The sequence below is a fragment of the Rhinolophus ferrumequinum genome, chromosome 27 (assembly GCF_004115265.2).
Source record: "Rhinolophus ferrumequinum isolate MPI-CBG mRhiFer1 chromosome 27, mRhiFer1_v1.p, whole genome shotgun sequence".
Classification (NCBI taxonomy): Eukaryota; Metazoa; Chordata; class Mammalia; order Chiroptera; family Rhinolophidae; genus Rhinolophus; species Rhinolophus ferrumequinum.
This window is the reverse complement of record NC_046310.1, coordinates 5,515,458-5,536,822: the sequence shown is the minus strand read 5'-3', so window position 1 is coordinate 5,536,822 and position 21,365 is coordinate 5,515,458. Positions and strand designations below refer to the sequence as shown.

General features: G+C 36.5%; 1 protein-coding gene across 1 annotated transcript; it reads left to right on the top strand.

Annotated features, from left to right (window-relative positions):
- The first annotated feature begins 294 nt into the window (after positions 1-294).
- RGS18 (regulator of G protein signaling 18) lies at positions 295-15,538 on the top strand. Its single transcript, XM_033099824.1, has 5 exons — positions 295-636; positions 1,090-1,191; positions 2,191-2,252; positions 12,472-12,638; positions 14,090-15,538. Exons 1-5 carry the CDS (start codon positions 518-520, stop codon positions 14,345-14,347), a joined length of 708 nt encoding a protein of 235 aa, XP_032955715.1. The 5' UTR covers positions 295-517; the 3' UTR covers positions 14,348-15,538.
- Positions 15,539-21,365: the final 5,827 nt, after the last annotated feature.

Genomic DNA, 21,365 nt, shown 5'->3' with positions numbered 1-21,365 from the left:
CATAGCATATGTCAATTGCATGTTAAATTACTTAATTCAGTGTAATCAAAATACGTAAATATACTTTTTTTAAGGACAAGGGAAAATATCTTCTAAAGTTAGGTGTAGTACTTTGCCACATTTTAACACCCATTATACATAGTACAGAACATTTCAAAGAGTTCCTGTGGGAGATGACAGTGTCATTTGGGTCTATTAAAGCATCGGTCGGGTTGCACACGCTAGAAAGAGAAGTTGCACTGTGGTAATACTAGTCTTTATCTTACAGACCAAGAGTCATTTTGCAAATTTGTAGTCTCATTTCCCTAAACAGCTCAGCACTGAGTTGTACTTCAGTTCCTCATTTCTACATTTTTCTGTCTCTACAGAGGCAGAAACACAGCTCTTGGAACTTCTTTTTTTTTTCCGAATGTTAAGCATTGCTGATAAAACTTTTTTTTCGACCATGTGTATCTTTGGAATGGCATTAACAAGTGAAGAATGTAATAAATTAGACATCTCATCATTTTAGACAGAGATGGAAACATCATTGATTTTCTTTCCTCAATTAAATATGTGCGAATCAAAAGAAAAAACTTTTTTCAAGTTAATACATGGTTCAGCAAAAGAAGAAACAAGCAAAGAAGCCAAAATCAGGTAAAAAACCATAACTTTAAAATCTGCCTTATACTTTGAAAACCATTGTTGATGGATGTGTGTTCGCCCATGTTTTTAAAATATCTGGTGAAAATATATTGATTGTATTGTTACAAGTGAGAAACTAAGTCTATCAGGAATAAACAACCATTACGTCTAAAGTGTTTTCATTTTTTAAAAAAAGGGGCAACAACGTTAACCACACAGAACTAGTACTAATCGTAAATACTTTGCAGTCACTGAGGAAAAACCAAATATATTTCACATATGCTATTCTAATATACACAAACATAGTATTTAAATGAAATTCTTTAAGAAAACTGTTGTGTGTCGGGGTCAGGAGATGGATGAAAAGGGGTGTTTCGGTGACTACCAATTCCAAACTTGACAGTCAGAAGGAGAGATTCTAACTGACATCCAAATTTTCCTGAAGCTAATACCTTTTCATTACAGAGCTAAAGAAAAAAGAAATCGGCTAAGTCTTCTCCTGCAGAAACATGAGTTTCATGAAGAGAGCCATTCCAGTAGACCGAGACACTTCGCCAAAGAAACAAGGTGAATAACTTTTAACTATTTGGGGGGAGATGTTTGCTGATTCTATCATTAAAAATTTAAGAAAGAGGAAATTAGGGACTTCCATTTTATTGGAAATTATACAGTCATATAAGGAAGGTAGAGATCTCATTTCAAAAGACGAGGAATATTACATAAAATGTAACCACTTTAATAGCTTGAATTATATAATCTTTAAAAAATTTCAAGGTGCTCTTTTAAAATTATAGACCTGACAATTCTAAATGATACATTTTACTCCTTATAAACTAATTAAATAGTCATTAAGAGTTTTCACAATGCAATATTGTCACAGAGAAGGACTATTCCTCTCTTTCCTCAGTAGTTTAAAAAAAAAATCGCCCTACATATAACAGCAAGTAAAGCACAAAAAGGGGTGTTTGTTATTTTTAGTCATTTGTTTAATTCCAAGAGAAAATGGAGCAGCCTTATATACTTATAATACAAATCCTTCCAAATATGAAATATGACCAACAAAAGACCCAAGACAAATATATTCAACTCTACATTATCAACGTCGCTAAAATATGTTGTATTTGAAGTGTTTTATATTTCTTATCCCTTTAAAACTCCATTAAAGAAGCTTCCTGTGTCTGTTAAAAAAAAAAAAAATGCTGCGTCTTGTGGTAAGAGTTTCAAGGAAATTGCAGTTAAAAAAAAAAGTTTGACTGACAGATATTGCCAGTTTAGGTTCTTCTGTTTGCTGAGTTAAGAAAGATAATTCACCTGATTTTTTTTCTTTGTTTTTAACCTAACATATGATTAATTTTTCCTTAGAAAACAATCAAAGGCAAAATTGAAAAGAATGTTGACCAATGTTTTTAAAGTTTCCAATGTAAATACGACTTTCATTATATAATAATCAAAAGAGAAACCTTGTGAAAAATAACTGGAAAGAGCAGTATTATACCATATGTTAGAGCAGATTCAGAAACAGACTTTCTGCACACTGCATTGTAAAACATTTTGTTTCTTGAACAGAGTCTCCCTTGAAGAAGCAGTGATATGGGCTGAATCATTTGACAAACTGCTTTCCCATAAAGGTTAGTGGCATTTTCCCCAAATACTTTAGCCTGAATGGAAAATGATACAGAGTATGCATGTAACTATACAACAGAGGCCGTCATAAAAATTTAGTCTGGTTGGTAATTTACAGCAATCTGAGTTTCTGATCAACAGAATAGCTAAATAACAGAATAGCCAACTAATGGAAAATATCTCTGAAATACTCTCATTTTATGAAGAATTACATATTGCAGTTGAAATATTATTTCTTTGTGCTATGGTTAATAGTTTCAAATTTTTACTTTTTAAAAAATTTTTGAATGAGACCCTTGGTTTTATTAAATCCCAGATTATCCATGTTATTTGTATTCTTAAGTGAGCTAACGCTTAAAGTAATTCTTTTGATAAACATTCAGGAAACCTTCGTGAAAATAGTTTTGTTTGGGTTTTTGAATTTTTATAAATGTTTTACTCTTAAAATCAATCATCTATTTTTGAAGCAGAATTTTGTAGAAGAGTTGAGACTCAAGTGGGTATTTTAAGGTGGAGCTTTGTAGAAGAGATAGAGGGTGGGGACAAATATTGAATCCCCATTTGACTGCCATATACTAGGGTAAGGCACGGGTTATAGGACAGGATTTAGGGTCACTTTATGTCAGGCAGCAGGTGAGTGAGCTTCTTTTGTCCTTATTCAGCCCATGATTTCTTTTAGGTAGTAAAACTGACAAGTTGAACTAAGCAAGCAAGGGGCAAGGTAACCACTGGGTTCTTTGTCTTCCACACTGAATCAAGTAGAGTCTGCTCAAGAAGCAATACTGAATCATTACCAAATAGCTGCACACTTCCTTAAGCCCACAGCTTTTATCTGTATCCTGATGTTTTCCTGTTCTATACCTCATTCTTTGAAACCAAAAGCCTTCCGCCAAGTCCCCAGACCATTCCAAGATGGTCAGCCAGACTGCTCTAACTACTGTTTACAGCATTGCTAGTGGGGTTCACAGCCTAAGGTGTTTACTGGAAGGAAAGGGCCAGTACCTGTAATTCAGCCTCAAGTCTATCCTCCATTTCATGAAACACCAACTATGCTTGTCTGTTCTCATTAGCTGTATTTTTTCTGCTCCTTAATTAGCGCTCTGTAAGGTTTTGGTGACCAGTTCATGCCCCCCTTGAATTTATTGACAAAAGAACCCTATTTCTGGGGAGTATCCCTGAAATTTTTCCCTCTTGCAATGAAAACAGATTCTGCCTCTGAATTGTACTATTGTCTCAGAGAAGAAAAACACAGGTAGAGAAATCAAGGCTTAAACTTAGGCAAGGATGTAATCAATGAAAATGGAGGGTGATCGTAAGAAAGGACATTTATGCTGAGAAAATATAACTGCTTCCTTCTTCCTCCTTATTTTACCTGAATACTCCATCACTCCCTATTTTAAAGGAGAGAAATATAAAGTTTTCTTCAACTACTCACTTTTCTTCATTCCCAATATCCAATCATTACTTAACTACTATTAAAATTCTCACCTAATATACACATATGTCAAACTTGTCCCATCCTCACTAATTCTGTATTTATCAGTTCCCAAGACTAATGACAACAAGTGGTGTAAAATTTTCCTCCATAATTCATGCCCCCAAATTTGCTTTCTAAAAATCTCCTATTATTTCCAACCTTTTGGCACATCCCTGCCCTTCAGTTTTCTTTACCAGTCAGAGCAAGAGGAAAGGGGGAGTGGAGTTCATATTTTTGCAATTTGACTGTGTATTATAAGAAAGTAGATGTCTTTTCAGCTGTGGATCCCCAAATCCAGCATATCACCTGGTCAATATGAAGTGTTCAAACAATATATAACCCAATCGGTTGCTAGGAAAGAGTTAGCCCAGGTTCCTTTGAGATTTGAGTTTCGGGTCTCTTGTAAAACACAATGGTTGTATAATCTTAGTTAAGCTTCCTAATCTCTCTAACTCTTGAGTTTCCTCTACTACAAATGGAGATAACAATGCCTTCAGCTCCAATGGAGACAGACTTCTGTCAGGATTGAATGAGATGACAAAGGAATCAATGACGGTTTGACATACGCCAACCTATAAGCTTACGGTTCTTCTGAACAGTAATTAATCAATGATAAATTTAATCATCTTTTTTCTGTTTTCCAGTCCACTCTTGACTAGATAAACATCATTTACAGGGTTAGATTTCAATGGAAAGAAATATATAAGCTGGATTTATTTCTTACTTTAATAAATAGGCATATAAATATGACATCATACTCTCACAACCCATTCAGAGAGAAGCAAGATTTTATAAGGATAATTAGTCCCACAGAAAACCCTCCCCTGGCAGCCTGCAATTATTCTGCATTACAAGTCATCAGAACCAAACAGAAACAAATGAATCTGCTCCTCTCCCTCTTTTCTCAACGAGTGGAAACATTAAAGCGCTATAAAATAGCAGCAATTTGAATCAAGAGTGGGTAACAAGAATAACAAAAAATCAACACTGACCCCCCTTGGGTGTTATTTTCAGTGCTCATTATCAAAGCAGTAACTAAATTGAATTCACAAAAAAATATGTGACTAGTATTCTTTTAATCAATCCTCAAAAAATCCAGTTATTTTCATTGGAAAGCATATTGTAATATTAAATTATGAAGCTTAAAATAGTAAGCTAAAAATGTCTCTCGGATACAAGGGTTAAATTCAGCTCATTTCTACTGAGCTGACTTTAGGGGAAAAAAATAAGGGAATGTCTTATACTTGAGTGTGTACACACATGCGTATGAGCATATACGCGTGCACACACACACACACACACACACACTTCAAAAAAGACCCTGCTCTGGCTATCAAGTTGTATAGCATTTCCCTTTGTTTAAGTGTATTTCTCAAATTCTGTACATCATGTCTATACAAAGGAAATGGAAATTGTATTAAGTTTAGTCAAATGAGAAATGAAATGATAAATGAAACAAAATAGAACAGAAATTGAGTATTCAGCTTGACAAAAACGGTTGATATTAAAACCACTGGAGACTGGTTATTAGCATCTTTAGAAATGGAGCTACAGAGAGATGGTCTTTACTCTAGATTGTAGGGGATGAATCAATGTTCACTAGCTGGCCCAGGAGAAAACGAGACCATCCAGGCAGACAGCTAACATAGGCAAGGGGCATACCAATGCAATGTATTTAGGGAACTAAAAAATAATCCTTTCTTGAGAAACAAAATTTGAAAAAGGGTGGCTTAGGGTGACAGACAACAGACAGATGAGACTAAAACAGGAAGAGGTTTTGCTGTACTCCAGAAAAACAAAAGAATCCACGGAGTGCTTTGCTATTTCCACTACTTATTCAAATTTCATTCTTAAAATGTAGTTTTACTCTTTAAAAAAAAAAAAAGAAGAACAGAAGGCAAAGTCCAAGGAAATCTGAGCAAGGTATGGACTTTATATGATAATAATGTATCAACATTTAATAATGGGAGGGAACTGGACGTGAGGTATGTGGAAACTGTACTATCTTCATAACTTTTCTGCAAATCTAAATCTCTTCTAATTTTTTTTAAATGAGCTCAAACATACTTAGTAAATTTTAACACAACGAAACCCCTCAATAATTTAATTGCTGTGCCTCATTTGTTTCTATGCAGATATTAGAATAAAGTATTTCTGCCATCCCTGTTTATGGACAAATTTGTCCAAAATTGCAAAATGAATCATAAAAAGCTACAATTTAACTACATGCACATAAATCAATTTCTAAATGCTGTTAAATAAAAACAAAAAGTATGACTAAATAAAAACCAACTATTGGACTATTATCTGTCATTCAGAATATCAATATCAAATCTAGTCATTAGTGTTCTCATGGATTGGCTTTGTGAAAATAAATGTTATCAATGTAAAGATGTCAAATCAATTAAATCCAATAAAATCATGTATATTTATATTACACTCACACATATGTGTATGTTTGTATACATGTGTACATGCTTCTGTGTGAGACTTCTTTAAAGTAAAATAATGCTACTGAATAATGCAGCATTTTGAAGACAATTGGCTAAATGCTTTTAAAAAGCTATACAACTTGCAATATATCATGTAGGCTTTAGAACATCATTAAAAGATATATAGATGTGCAACATTTCGACAGGCAGAAGAAAAGATAATTCCTGAGCAGAAAAAAAGGCATGAAAGGACTCGAGAAATGAGAGATTTGGGTACAACCTGGAAAAGCAGGCAGTTCACTTTTCCTGAGGCAAAGGGTAGTGAACAAACACACTGGAAAATCAAGTTGGGCCCAAACTTTGGAAGAGTTAGCAAGCTAACTCTGGTGGATAGACAGGTAGGATTCTCTGCATGCAATATGGACGAGCCACAAGGCTGTTACAAATATCTAAGCTAAGAGCAAGGTAAGGGCTGTTGGGGAAAGAAAATGGATGAACTTGGAGACTGACTGAATGTGTACGTATGTTGTAAGTGACATGGTGAAGAAAGAGGAGATGAATGAAAAGGAAGAGCCAAAGGTCCCTGGATTTTATTCCATATTAAGAGGAAGATGACAGTGGCTTCTATGAATGAGAAACAAGGGGAGAAGAACAAGATTAGTGAAAAGATAGCAGGTTAGGATTTAAACTTATTTAATTGTTGGAAACTTTATCAGAAGGTTTGCAGGATTTTAGAGGCACACACCTAGAAAATGGAAGCGTATTAGATTACAGACAGAGATTTTTCTAACCATCTCACATAGTTGATAATTGAAGATGTGAAAGAAAATGGCATTTCTTTCATGAAGGGAGTCTATTCATGAGAACATCTGACTATGACATCACTGTTTTATTTCCCTGCACCCTTTTTCCGAGTCATGGCAAATAATTCCAATATTTTTAACCTTTAAATTAATGACTATTTGTTTGATCTTTCTGTATCATGAGTTGGGGTTCCATTGAGCTTAATTCTGAGAAAAATTCACAATAAGTAAGAGAAAAGTAGAATATGTTAAGACTTGCACCACCTCGTTGATTTAAAAATACGAACTGATTCTACTGTGGAAAATACTTAATACAGGCTTTGCTAAAGGCAGAAAGGAAATGTGTACTTCTCTTTTGGGGAAGGAAATGAGTACTGCTCTTCACACTTGTCCCCGGGTACCCTTTCAAGTTGCTCTTCCCGATTTTCAGTTACTAATTTTCTGCCAGACAACGGAGTCTGGGTTTCTGCAAAGTTAAATTACTGAATCAAGCTGAGCCATGCAAACATCCTAGGCCTTACTCTATCGAAAGACTGAAAATAAGTCAAACCCAGCTTAAATTGTAAGTGCACCGCACCACTAAATCATTATTGTCAAATTCACCGCAACATCTTGAGCAGGTCAAGAGCTGTGACGCCCTAGATTACAGGGCAAACAATGCAACCTAGAATTCAGGCTGTGTTACTGTACTTGGGGTTCCAGCTTCAGAGGGGCATGACTTCGGTTTCGTTTGGTTTCTGGGCATCAGAAACCTCCTCCAGCAGATACCAGACTTTGAATTGAGAAACACACCAACTACAAGTGTTTCATAGTTGTAGGATGCATTGTGCCAGTTTCTTCCAGGGTGACTTCAAATCTCAGTTTCTATCAAGCCATCTGGCAGCTGCATTCACCAGGGCTGCCTTCTAAAGGCCAACTTACATGTAGTAAGTGACTGCCCCTGGGGGAGAAGTCGTTCTCTTGAGACATGACTCAATGCAGCTGCCCAAAGTAAGAGAAACAGGAAGTAAAACTAATGTCCTGGGATAATCTTGCACAGCACTGCATATGACTTTTTCAACAGCAATTTATTGCGACTTGTAAACAAAGGAACCGCTTTCTCATTCACCGTTACCTCCTTTCTTGAATCAGTATCTATGCTGCCCTATTGGATCCATATTATGCCAACACACTCCACTCACTTCCATGAACTCATCGTGAATACTTTCAGCACATGGCACTGTCCCCAGGATGAGTGCCGTGACTTCATCTGGAATGTCTGTCTCAAGCTCAGGACTAACCATGGTGACAAAGAGCTAGTATTGTGTGACATTCCAGAGCATGATGGCCAGTACATAGTTCACACCCTCACTTGGGCAATCAGTGAAGGACTATATTCCAAAGAATGTTTCTGTTATTTTCTGGAAGACGTCTCTTTGAATTCCATGTGAGTGGAACTTCCTGTGCGGCTCCAAACAGAGTACTTCCCCCTGCAAGGGTCCAGCCTGAGCCCCTGGACTCTGCATTGCTTCCCTTACCTGTTAATCCCCACATTTCTCAGTAGGAAGGACGCTGTCGTTTTCTGGTAGTTTAGTGGTAAAAGTTCTATAATTCTATCCTAAACAAACCCGGGTTCCAAACCCAGTGCTATTTTTTCCCAACTGTAAGATTTCAGGCAACTTAACTCTGAACCTCAACTTCTTTGTCTGTAGAAATGGGTATAACAGAACTTCCTCCCTGGGGCGGAAGTGAAAATTAAATGGACCCGCCTCAGTAAAAGGGACACATCAATGTGCCAAGACCTTGCAAACACTCAAAACCTTTAACTATTGTAATTAGGATTGCATTTTCCATATATAACACGGCCCTCAGGTTCACACTGGGCGTTGCATACATATTTTAAAGATAGATAAAGGAAGTTATTTTTAATAAGTAAGGAACGATTTCAGTTGTCTGGCATATGGATGATCCCTTTCAGGTCTCAGTACAAAACATTTTATTATAATTGAGATTTATTAATTGGCAAAATAATGGTGCTATCCACCTAAACATGTGATCATTATTAACTCAATTTAGGAGTAACTTGGCATTTAAACACGGATCAATCTGTGCACATACATGATATATGGATAGAATAAATTAAAAGTTTCCCCTTTACTAGGGTTAAAGTAACTTTGTCCCTAAACCCAATAATACATAACTTTAGTCTCCTCTTTCCAAACCAGTTCTAACCTGGAACTGACTGTTCTCCCATTGTAAGATAGCAGGCATTTTATTTTGTCAACTTTGTTTCAATTTCCATTTAAATAATAACAGAGGAACCAGCAAGTAAAAGTGCAAGTAAAAGTGCCTGTGACTACACAGCAATAATACCCAAAATTATATTTTTTAACATGAACAGAGTGCACATTTCCACGACATTTTTTTTTTCTTTTTTAAATTAGGGTTACCAGAAAATGTTCTCACAATCATGTTGTTGTCTTGCTTCCAATTGTTTCCTAATATCTAGTCAAGGAATTCTCTTCAGAAATCTACTTTAGAGCAGCTGCTAAGCAAATAAGAGCAGAATTCTATTAAAAAATACAAAAACGGTATTAGTTCTGAAGATAATTATTAGAGGTAAATTGAGAGAATATAATTTTGTTTTTTAGAATTCAAGCCAGTAAAAAGTGTATGTTAATATGGGGAGGAAAAGGGCCAAGGTTTTAAAAACTTGAAAGAGGAAGGAAGCATGGGTGTTAAGCAGTGTTTGTTTATTACACTAAAAATTTATCAAGAGGAAAGTTCTCAGGATCTTGGTTTTTGTTTTTTGGTTTTGTTTTGTTGTTTTGTTTTTAAGTTCTGGACAGAGGTTCAGGCATGACTGCATAATTGCCTAAAGTTTGGATCAAGACAACTGGTCTACAAATTGCTGTTTCTGTTGTGGTTTTGCTTTCCCAGACCTAAATATTGCCCACATTTCAAATTCACGTTTTGAAATCGGGATTGAAAGGTTTGTTTTGCCGTAGTTTCTTGTTTACTTCCACAATTATTATAGAAGAAGGAGGAGGAGGAAAGAGAAAAAAAAGAGACAAAAGGGAAAACCAGCGATTACGCAACAAAGCCACCTTTCCAGTCACAGAAATATCATAGAAAAGGGAGTAGTTTTCAAGCTGTTGCTAATCTATGGCCGAATTAAAGGAATGTAATCTCAAATAATAAGAGTGATTCCAACTGTCTCTTCTCAAGTTCAGGTAATAAGATACAAAGGGTGAAAGGAATTGTGGGAAAGAAAATCAAACAGGAACACACTAAAACCAATAATGCCATGAATGGTGATGTGCTAAGAAACCCTGGTAACACTGGTGTGTCTGACTCCCCGTTCACTTTGGCAGCAAATTCGGTTTAAAAATATTAAAAACAGAGATAGATCCTTAACTTTACTCTGAAGCATATGCATTCTCAGGTATTTGTGGAAAATCTATCAAAATACTTAAAAGAACCATGATCCAGGCATATTTCCTTACTACCTTCTGAGAAAAACACATGACACAGCCTAAGAAATAAATCTTGAAAATCCAACACTGCGGTAGAGAGATAAGAAAAGGAATGGTTAAATATCACTCACATTGATGACTCTTGCTTCTCCTCTGAGATCAGAATCTGTTGACTCATTCAGGACCCGCTCAGTACTAAGGCCTGCCAAGATGGTCGTGTTTGACCAGGAATTATCTCACCAGCATCTAACGACAGCTGACAAGTTGGCATTGCAGGCCAGTCTCACGACGCCTTCTCAAATTCTTGTTGGGCCTGACCTTTGCTTGTTTTCCTGGTTTCTCCACTATCGTTCCCCTACTAACATCTGGTGCTCAGGGTTAATTTACTAAGGAAGAGAAATACAGACTCTCTCCTCGCTCCGGTGAAAATGCCAGTGGAAGGAGCAGTGGGACAGACGTGACTTTCATCATGGTGGTCGTGGGAGCCATCCCATCCTCTTATACTTAGGGAATGTCTGTAGATTGTCACAGCATTTCTGAGTACTGATTTCCTACACATTAATTTCCTGGTACTCTAATATAGTCAAAAGATTGCTCACAACATAAATAACAATAATAATAATAATACTTCATGACAAACAGGACAAGTTTTATATACAGGAGAAATAAATGGTGATATGTAAAGCATAATTTGAGGATTGTATTAGTTTCCTGTTGCTGCAGTAACAATTTATAACAACTTTCATGAGGTAATACAACACAAATTTATAATGTTACCGTGTTGTAGGCCAGAAGTGCAGTATGGGTCTCATCAGAAATAAAACCAAGGTGTCAGCAGGCTATCGTCTTTTCCAGAGGGTCTAGGGGAGAATCCCTTTCATACTTATTTGGGTTTTTTGGCAGAATTGAGTTCTTTGAAGTTTTGGACCAAGATCTCCATTCGCTTGCTGCTTTTAAACTTGAGCGCCATTCCCACCTTCTAGAACTCACCACATTCTTTGTCTCATGACTGTCTTCTTCCATCTTCAATCTCAGCAACAGTCCTTCTCATGTTGCATCTCTCCGACCCACTCTTCTGTCTTCCTCCCCCACTTGCAAGGACTCGTGTGATGAGGCTGGGTCCACCTGGATAGCCCAGGATATGCCTCCCCTTCTCGAGGTCCTTACCCGTGACCCCATCAGCCAAGTTCCTTTCCCCCTTATAAGGGAGTAGTCACAAGTTCTGGGAATTAGGGCCTGACCATCTTTGGAGGGCTTTTACTCTGCCTACCAGAGAAAGTCCTACCTCCTGACAAACATACACATCTACAAGTTTCTGTTTGTTTGAAGAGAGAGACCTGGAGCAACTGAGCATATGTGAAATTCAGTTTCCTCATCTATGCACCTGGACATCGTTGTAAATATGACATGTGGAAAGGGGTATTAAATAGTACTTAATCCCTCAAAACCTTTAAACATGTTATAAAGGCAAAACCCTTTAGATAGTGTCATAATTCTACGAATAGAGAGCTATCCTTCATTCTTCACTCTACAGCAAACTTTTTATATTAGAAATAATCACTGACCATGAGAAATAATTGTAGAGGGCAGTGAACATAGAAAATGAATATAAGTGAAAATAAGTTGAACAAGCCCTGGAAACATAGATCTTATAAGGAGGGAATTCCAGGGTCCTGAGTCCCAGAAATATGGCCTAGAAGATGAGGGGTTCTCCAGGTAGAGAACTATAGAATAACCTCCTCCCGCATACCCAGATAGAGGCATGGCTGCAAGAGACCCAAAGTCAAGTCCAAAGTAGGGGACCCTCTTACTCAGTCTAAGGGTGATACCAGCCTCATTTCGACAGAGATGATACTCCCCTTTCATAGTCGTGAAGATCACAGCTAATTTCTATGTGGTCCCTCATGTATCCTGTGTGAGATGGGAGCTGCTATGATCCATTAGAGAGAAGCCATAGCTGCTCTGTTAATATTTCCAGTTACACTGTAGTATCAAGTAGTACATTTTGTCAGCATTAATATTTTGTAGTTAAAATATACCACTCCTTTTCTTGGTAGATGGACTGGAGACTTTTACCAGATTTCTTAAAACCGAATTCAGTGAGGAAAACATTGAATTTTGGATAGCCTGCGAAGACTTCAAGAAAAGCAGAGACCCTCAGCAAATTATCCTTAAAGCAAAAGCAATATATGAAAAATTTATCCAGAGTGATGCTCCACAAGAGGTAAAGAGAATTGCAAAAATTTACAAGTGTTTGCCAAACGTTTGAGACAGTCTGCCTTTACCGAATGCATACCCCCATGCATTTCACCCGAAAGGTAAAGATTTTATTGAAGCAGAATGGGTGTTTACGGGTTTCCACAGACAAACAAAATACATTGTAAGACAGTTGACATGGAAGTAATGGTACAATTGAAGTCACACCTCAGGGTTATTTTTATTCTAGACTAAGAGTGAACACAATTACTTGCAACATTTAGATTCAGTCAGTCATGCATATTAATCACTTTAGCATAAGCAACCTCTCATAGAAACTAAAGATTTCAGTAAGTGTGGGAGAGGCAGGAGAAATCAAGAAATTCGTATTATGTATCATTTTCATGTTAGCTCATCTACCTACACAAAGTTTTAGTTCCCTAAAATGATTATTCCTCCACCTTAATATAGACTTAATTTTTTTTTCCCCATAATAGAGAAATGAGGGAGATCTAATTGGGCAATGGTTCAAGTGAAAATACAACTGTGATTTTTCTTGCACTGCAAACTCAGTGTGAGATAATTGTACGACACAATTGCTCAAGTGGCTATAAAACCAGCAAATGTGACCTGACTGTCCTCAAATATGAAAAACTAGGGTTTCTATTACATGTTCCATACATAGTATTGCTTCACTGAAGTGTTTGGTAGTTGAGCACCGTTGAAGAATTCTGATTGACTGCAAATTAGTATAGTCCATGAGGAAACACTGTGAATATCATTTCACATGAAATGATTATTGTTTTCCTCGTTTTAGTATGATCCGATTTGTTCGGTGTTAACCATGCATTATTCTATTTTCCTCAAAGCCGACTTTATACACAGACAAAAAAGGCAGCTCGTCCTATGGTGTTACCCACAAGGGGAAAGGAAAGACTCCTACCTGCAAACTCAACAACATCAGAACCAAATAGATCAGCAGTGCTTTGATATAAAGCACTAAAGGATTTTATATCTTGAACAGATATCCCTTTTCTGCACACATTTATTTATAAGGCAGCGTCATAATATAAGGAAAAAGCACTGGGATAAAACAGAAGCCCCACATCGATTTCCCAAATATGCCCCAAACTCACTGTTTGCCATCACTGAAAATTATTTAATTTCTATGAAGCTTGATTTCCACTTTGAAAATGAGTTGGACCTAACGATCCCTATGATTCTTACCGTGACGATGGTCCACGGTTCTACATTAGCTGAGCGTGGGAAGGCCCAGGAGCGTAGGGGAGAAGAACCGGGTGGAGTGCCACCCAGAGGGAACCCCGGGACACCTGGACCCATAACACAAACAGCATTCGGGCACCCAGGTGCGCTGTGCCAACTGCACACTGGATAGTCCTGTACTGTTTGTTTCCCAACGGTGTTTATTTCAACAGGTTGACCATAATCACACTTTTTTTTAAAAAAATTATCATCCAGGTAAACCTTGATTTTCACACCAAGGAAGTCATTACAAAGAGCCTCACCCAGCCCACCCTCCACAGTTTTGATGCGGCACAAAGCAGAGTGTACCAGCTGATGGAGCAAGACAGTTACACACGTTTCCTGAAATCTGACATCTATTTAGACTTGATAGAAGGAAGACCTCAGAGACCAACCAATCTGAGAAGACGATCCCGCTCATTTACTTACAATGAATTCCAGGATGTAAAGTCAGATGTCTCCATTTGGTTATAAAGACAACTAATTTTGCTCATTGTGATGGCAAGCATGTACATCTGCTTCTAAGACATAGCACATTTATGTTAACAAATGGGCTCATCTTTTAAAATAAAATGCGCCATGGGAAAGGACTTTAAGGATGTCAATCAACATTTTTATTCTAACAATACTGTATCTGTCAATAGTTTCTGTTAAACATTCCATTTGACTTCATTCATTCATAATGAGAAAAACTTATTGCTTAATTAAATGGCAGTAGGGAAGTAATAATAATGTTTTATAAGATTGTAAAGTTCAGGTTAAGCTTTTTCAAAACTGGGGACAGTTTAACCAAATATCGAGTTTGGATTTTTTTTTTTTCTAGATGTAAATAACGTCAATGCTTTGATACATATTCAACAACACTTCCCATAACGATGAAGATTCTGTCTGTGTAAGGAAAGTGTGGAAGTGATCCGGTTCTTACGGTGGGAGAGGATGGACATTTGTTCTTGGGTCACTAACCCTAGCTCAAAGACAGCACTATGTGACTTCTAGTTACAAGCCAGCATCAGGAACTTTAGGGTGGGCACGTCCATCTTTACAGAACATCCAGGTGAAACACAACCTGGCTTGATAACTGAGAACGGGATCCACCTTTCTGCTCACTCCTGAGTGAGCCAGTTGTATGGAGCACTTGTCTGCTGGTCCCAGAGACATGACCAGATGACACATAGCTCCACATTGGGACTGAGCAGACTATTTTCTCACCTGGGAAGAGAACTTGCTACTAAAATGATGGGCAGTCAGTCATTGGAGTGATGACCAGAGGAGGTTTATTCCAGGAGTAAACAGTTTTTATTTGGGGGTCTTTAAGAACTGAGGTAGAGATTAGAAATAAGTGAACGGAAAGGAGCAAGGAGCCCAAGGCCCTAGAGATGAAAGCATCTGCTACAGTCAGAAAGTGTTCCCCCATTGATCATGTTCTTATTCCAAATCTCACTGAACTGTTTAACACATATTTTTCAAATAATATTATGTTAATAAAGTATATGTGTCTCCAGTTTACAGAAATATTTAATTTTAGATGTGTATTGCATGGTCTATGAATGTGTATATTTAAAGATGCCATACATTTGGCTTTGGGAAATTATGTTTTAATCGAAATGTAAAATATGATAACTATAGATCTGCTATACTAATAAATCTTTTAATATTCTTCATCCATACAGTTAACGATTATTTGGAAACTAAATGTTCTCAGTGGTGATTGTCTTTCCTGTTATCAAATCAGACACAGACATTTTTTCTTATTTTAGAAAGATATTGGGATAGAAAGTATTATTTGAGGCATTTTATCACTCTTCTTAATGCTAAATCAATTCCTTATATGGTTGTGAATAAGAAAACATGATGCATTTCAAATATCAACTAAGAAAGCGAATTTTAAAATTCCTTTGGCTGATATGTATTTTCTTTTCCTGTGGCAGTCTCTTTGCAAAGAGCATAATTGCTTTATACATGGAGTTCGGACAATACAAGCTTTCTGAGCTCATCAGAAGAAGGATGGGCTGATTTTTTTTTACAGCATTGTTCTAGGACCACAGCTATACAGCAGTATGTAGCTCTTTCATTTGTAATACTTTTCAGAAGTGTTCAATTTCGTTTAACTTAGGAAACATTCAATGAGACCCTTCCAACAATACCAGGACATCTTGATGAAGTCAATGCCTCACTTCAAGGAGCTTGTCTATGTGGAGGAGAGAACGTGGCCAAATATAGAAAACAAACTAAACAATCGGAGAAGTGAACAAGACAAATAAAAATGGGCTGACAGCCCTGAACACGGGCCAAAAGGCAGCAGAAATACATAATCAAAGTTGTGACTCGTGGGAATCCGTGCCTGAGAGTCCGAAGCCAATGTCTGATCCTCAGAAATTCACTTAAGTTCTAAGCACCCTTCTCCTACACATTTCTTTTTTTTAAAATCAGGTCTCAGGACCTCTATTTTTTAATCTTCTTTAGAGTCTCTATACGTGCAAGGAAATGAGGCAAATAAGTAGGATTAATGAAGGAACGTGTTAGACTAAAAATTAATATGGGCTATTGGTCTAAGAATAAGGAACACTTTTGTAGAAAAAATAGAAACACAGGGAAGAAAAGAAATCACAGGAAATACAGTTTACATTTTTTCAGCCAGTCATATGAATCAAAACAAAATGTCTTTAAAGAGAGAGTTGGGTTGAATTAGATCATGTGAGTTGTCGTGAAGCCCACCGACAAAAGTCAGTATTATGAGCATAATAGAAGCTCATAAAAGACTGTGGAATCATGTGGAAGCAAGAGGAAGAATTCCGTGCAGTATTTTCGCAGAGAGAAAAGGCTTTCAAATGTGGGGTGTTTTTATTTCAATCCTGGCTCTATCACTTATCAAGTACAGTATGTTAGGAAAGTTACTGAAATATTCAGAACTTCAATTTTCCATTTGTAATATTTAAATAAAAACCTTTATGGCATTCTTAAGATGACTGAACTTAAAAAATATTTGTAAAGTGCCAAGTAGATGAATTACAGATTAATTGACTTTAGTGCATGGGTAAGACTATGAAAATGACTCCCTGTATTGAAGTATCATGTTTTGGTTATAATATAAACTTTCCTAATAATATTTGTTATTTGAGAATAATGAAATTTTCTAATATAAATATGGGAACACCTATTGCTACCACCAAATCTTTTATAATTTTACACTGCATCGAAAAGTAAATAACGTCATGTTAGCTAAATGAAAACCATTAGAACATTAGAGTCTTGAAAATTCTTTTAAAGAAAAGCTGAAAAAATTAAGAAATGTATACATGTTTTAGTCATAGAAAATTCCTTAACATAGAGGCTTTGGAAGTAAATTTTTTATAGGAAAGTGAAAAGTAGATATCAACAAACACTGATAAATGAATATCAACCAACAACAACAAAAAAAACCCTGATATAGGATACCCAAAACTATGAAGTAAATTCACTGAAAGATCAAGATACAACTCACAAAATTTTATTTATCAATACTATCCTTAAGACTACTGTGAAATATACTAAATACGTTCTCTAAATAAAATCACATGATCCTGAAGGAAACAATATTGCCATTGAGTCCATTTACTTATTTTTTACTAACTTAGGGCATATTTTCTTCCCTAGCTTTTGTTTATTTGTTTTGTTTTTTTTCTGCAGGTGTCTATTTTGCCAAGATTTTTAGATAAAAGAAGTTTTCAGGGGGTTATACATACATATATGTAGATAAATATCAATGGTTTGATCTTTGAGACAAATAATAATTATAATTCTGTGAAGTAATAGTTTCTTGAGATTATTCTAAAATCTATAAACTCTCTCTTTATAGCTCTGTTCCCTTTAAGCCTGGCTTACACACAAAACTATTCCTGGGTGTGAAAATAAACACCAATACTTGTTTTTGATTCCATGCATGATATTACATTCAAGAACACTTTAATATGAAAATTAAATCAGGATGTTTAGATAAAGGAAGTGAAGTCCACGTAATATGATTTCAGAGTTTTGAAATAAGATACAGTGTGAATAAAATAAATAGAGCATGGGAAGCCCAGAGTTTTTCTCCTTCTTTGGTATACAAGACATCAGTACCTCCGGGCATCATAAGGTTACGGAAAATTTTAGGAGGCAGCTGAGATTTTGTGAACAGAAAATTCACAACCTGCAGTTTTTATTTTCCTCAGAAATCACCAGAGATTAAAAAGCTTCCTGAAGACACTCAGAGAAAACAAAAAATAGTCTATTATTCGTGGTAACTACATGCAAGACAATTATCGTTTATGTTTCTAGGTATTTAACATGTTTTTTTGTTTCTTAATATTTGAATATGTTATTGCAAGTACACACCAGGGATTTTCAGATACTTACAGAGTCGGAATGTCTCTGTTTCAATGTGTCTCACCAATTTGAAGCAGCCTGAAGAAAATGTCAACTATGCCAGTATATAGTACGAAAAGCACCCCCAAACCCTGAAATATTAAGAGCTAATTGTTTCAGGCACTTTTTTTCTGCAGTATGCCAACATTTGAAACAGTGTTATTTCATTTTCATCCTGAGCAAAATATTTTAACATTGTCATTTTTTTACCCGTTACTAAATTTTTATTTCATTATGTAATAGGGTTGATGACTTGGAAAGCTAGCTAAAGGCTTCTTCAACCTCAACAATGTAGAAGAGACATTTTCTGCAACAGATTTTCCTAAGCAGATTCATTTTACAATTTAATTTCTTTCAATGAGGTAAAGGTCAGCGTGAGGCTATAAGAAAGTTAATTTGCATGAGGTATGCACATGGAATGTGAAAATAATATAATATGAAATATTCATAATTCAAGCTTTAAAAACCAACCTGGAGGCTGCAAAAGCAATTATTACAGGAAATGGCCCAACACTTAACAACAAACTTTTTGTGATGCTGTCAACGAATACACTCTCATTCTGATGGACATAAAGAGACAGCCCTGTAGGATAAGAAACTCTAAGAATTTGCAACCCTTTGGATTGTCTCGTTCATACAGTCACTGGTTTTACCAGTGCTGCGTGTGACAACCACCTACACAATTCTCTATGACTTCTACTAGTCAATTACTGTATTTCATGTCAACTTTCTATTCATGCTCATTATCTCTTTGTAACTCATCACACTTCTACTAGTATTTTTTTTAAAGCATGGCAACCGACACACATTGCTTTCCTGGCTATGTCCCATGTTTATTTATTTGAACAGGATTGAAATTGCATTCTTACAACAGTGTGGCAGACATTGGTTGATCCGTTTATCTTAAAATCAAATTACTTTAAGAAGAGTGTCATAGAATTACAGTCTCGCCTATGATCACTCAACCGATTTCTACCCTCTTCCTTTCACATAAGAATAACTAATAATTTGCTACATTTCTTGATAAAGAAGTCTGATTTTCCTGAATCTTACCGAGCATATAAAAGAATTTCTTGAGATTCTATAAAGGAGACTACAAACTATTAATTCAGAGACATGCTCCAATTTCTCTGCTGATCTGAACTGCCGTAATGCCTGGAAAAGCAGCACATTGCATGGCAGGCACGTTGCCCGGCCGGTTACTTCCTGTAGCATTTGGCTCCTGGTATTAAAAATCTCGGATGCCTCTGCCTCCGGCAGCTCCCTCTCTCCTTCCACAGTCGCCCCCGTCTGCTAGGGTAACCCTGACCTACGATGTGATTCCTCGTAGTCTGTTGGGCTTTGAAGCCTCTGCCTAGATGTAAAAAACGGGTGTTGTGGGTATAGTGAGTACTTGGGGCTGGAGACATGGTGATCTGAGCCCAGGAAAAAAACAATCCTGTGGCTACCTCACAACCAGCCCTTGGCATCTGGAGAAGAGATTGCCCACGCTTCCTTTGGAAGAACAAAACTCAAGTTGTGACAAAAACAGAGCATCTTCTTGCATGATTTTAGTGAGCTTCTTTTCTGTGAGCTCAAAGTTGGGTTGTGCCACTAAACGAAACCTGGGTTAAGTGCTTTTTTCCCACGATCTTCTTTCTTCAATAGAACGGAGATCTTACCCAGTGATGGTTTGCTTCTATTTCAGTGTTTATGGTTATTTGAAGATTTTATCTTGTTCCTGGCTTTTCTTAGTCAGTGTACTGAGAAGTTGGGCAGCATGTCGACAGCCAAAGATAAACAGAAGTTACTCTGAATGAGGAGTTCTTTCCCAATTTGTTTATTTACACTCCTCTGGTCTACCCTGGAGGAGTTCTAACATAGCATGGCAACAGTGCCAGTTAAGCAAATGTATGTATTTGTGTCCTTTTGGTTTTGCTACACCATTTTCTTTTCTAATAATCCAAACAATTGAATCAATAACTACACTTATTGAGTATAAACGTGTTAAGCATAGTATCTGATCACTGCCTCGTACCAGGGTTTTGACTCTGACAAATAAACTCTCTGTGTCTGTTTTATAACAATAAAAAAGGGTAACAATAATGTTACCTCTCTTACACAGTTTCTAGAGGATTAAATGAACGACTGTATCGGAAGAATCTAGATGACTGTCTGGCAGAGAATAAGCACTCAATACATCTTAGCTCTTATTCCATGAAACAGGGCAATTTCCCAAGGGTTAAACTACAGGTAGAAAGGAACTCTGAATCCTCTTCCTCTAGCCCTATTCCTACAAGGAGATGGCAGTGAGGAAACAGTAACAATGATTAAGTGAGTATTTTCCTTAACTTCGCCTGTGTGTGTGTCTAACCTTCTTTGGCATTTATATAGTCATCATCTCATACTATTTCAGGTATGAAATACTTATTGAACAACCATGATATATCATAAACGTATGAGAAGTGCTGGGATACTTGAACTGATGACAAATTACCCATGACTGACTACCCCTGTTTAAAATGTTGCACCCAAAATTGATCAAATACATCAGATAATTTCAGATCAGTGCAAAGTTCAATGGAACCATTGATCTGAGTGTATACTTTGAGTCAGACAGAGGCAGCCATAGATTTTTGGGGGCTATTTATTCAATGTTAGGTCATTTATCCCACAGAGAATTTCTTTGTGCAATGATGTTTTCAGAGAGATCTGTTTCATTTTTCACAGAGTTACTGTGAAGTAGTACTACAAAGATATTAAAAGTGCACTCTAAGCTTCTTGAAGAAAGCTCACTTTGCAAATTCAAAAGACTACAATTAACTAAAGGCACTTTAATGATCTTATTTATAAAACCACCCTTACCCAAATATATTGCCAACGTGCCCAATTTAAGAACAGACTTAATTTTTAGTTATTTCATCTAATCTCTTTCCCCATCTTTTAAAATGTTAGGCAATGACTAGTGCTAGAAATGAATATTAAATGACCTTTTATAGGCATCGTTTTAACCTTAATTTCAACAGGCATCACACTCAGAGTTGATTATGGTTTCATAATTTCAAGCGGTATAGTAAATTAAAATACAACCGTATATTTGATCTTAACCTTAATATCCAAATTTAAAATT

What these genes read in the sequence shown, in the direction of transcription:
- RGS18 (XM_033099824.1), top strand. Translation starts at nt 518, where the DNA reads ATGGAAACATCATTGATTTTCTTTCCTCAATTAAATATGTGCGAATCA. An exon ending in CACTTCGCCAAAGAAACAAG is followed by an intron (nt 1,192 to 2,190) that starts GTGAATAACTTT and finishes TTTCTTGAACAG; the next exon opens with AGTCTCCCTTGAAGAAGCAG. An exon ending in AGAGTGATGCTCCACAAGAG is followed by an intron (nt 12,639 to 14,089) that starts GTAAAGAGAATT and finishes ATTATCATCCAG; the next exon opens with GTAAACCTTGATTTTCACAC.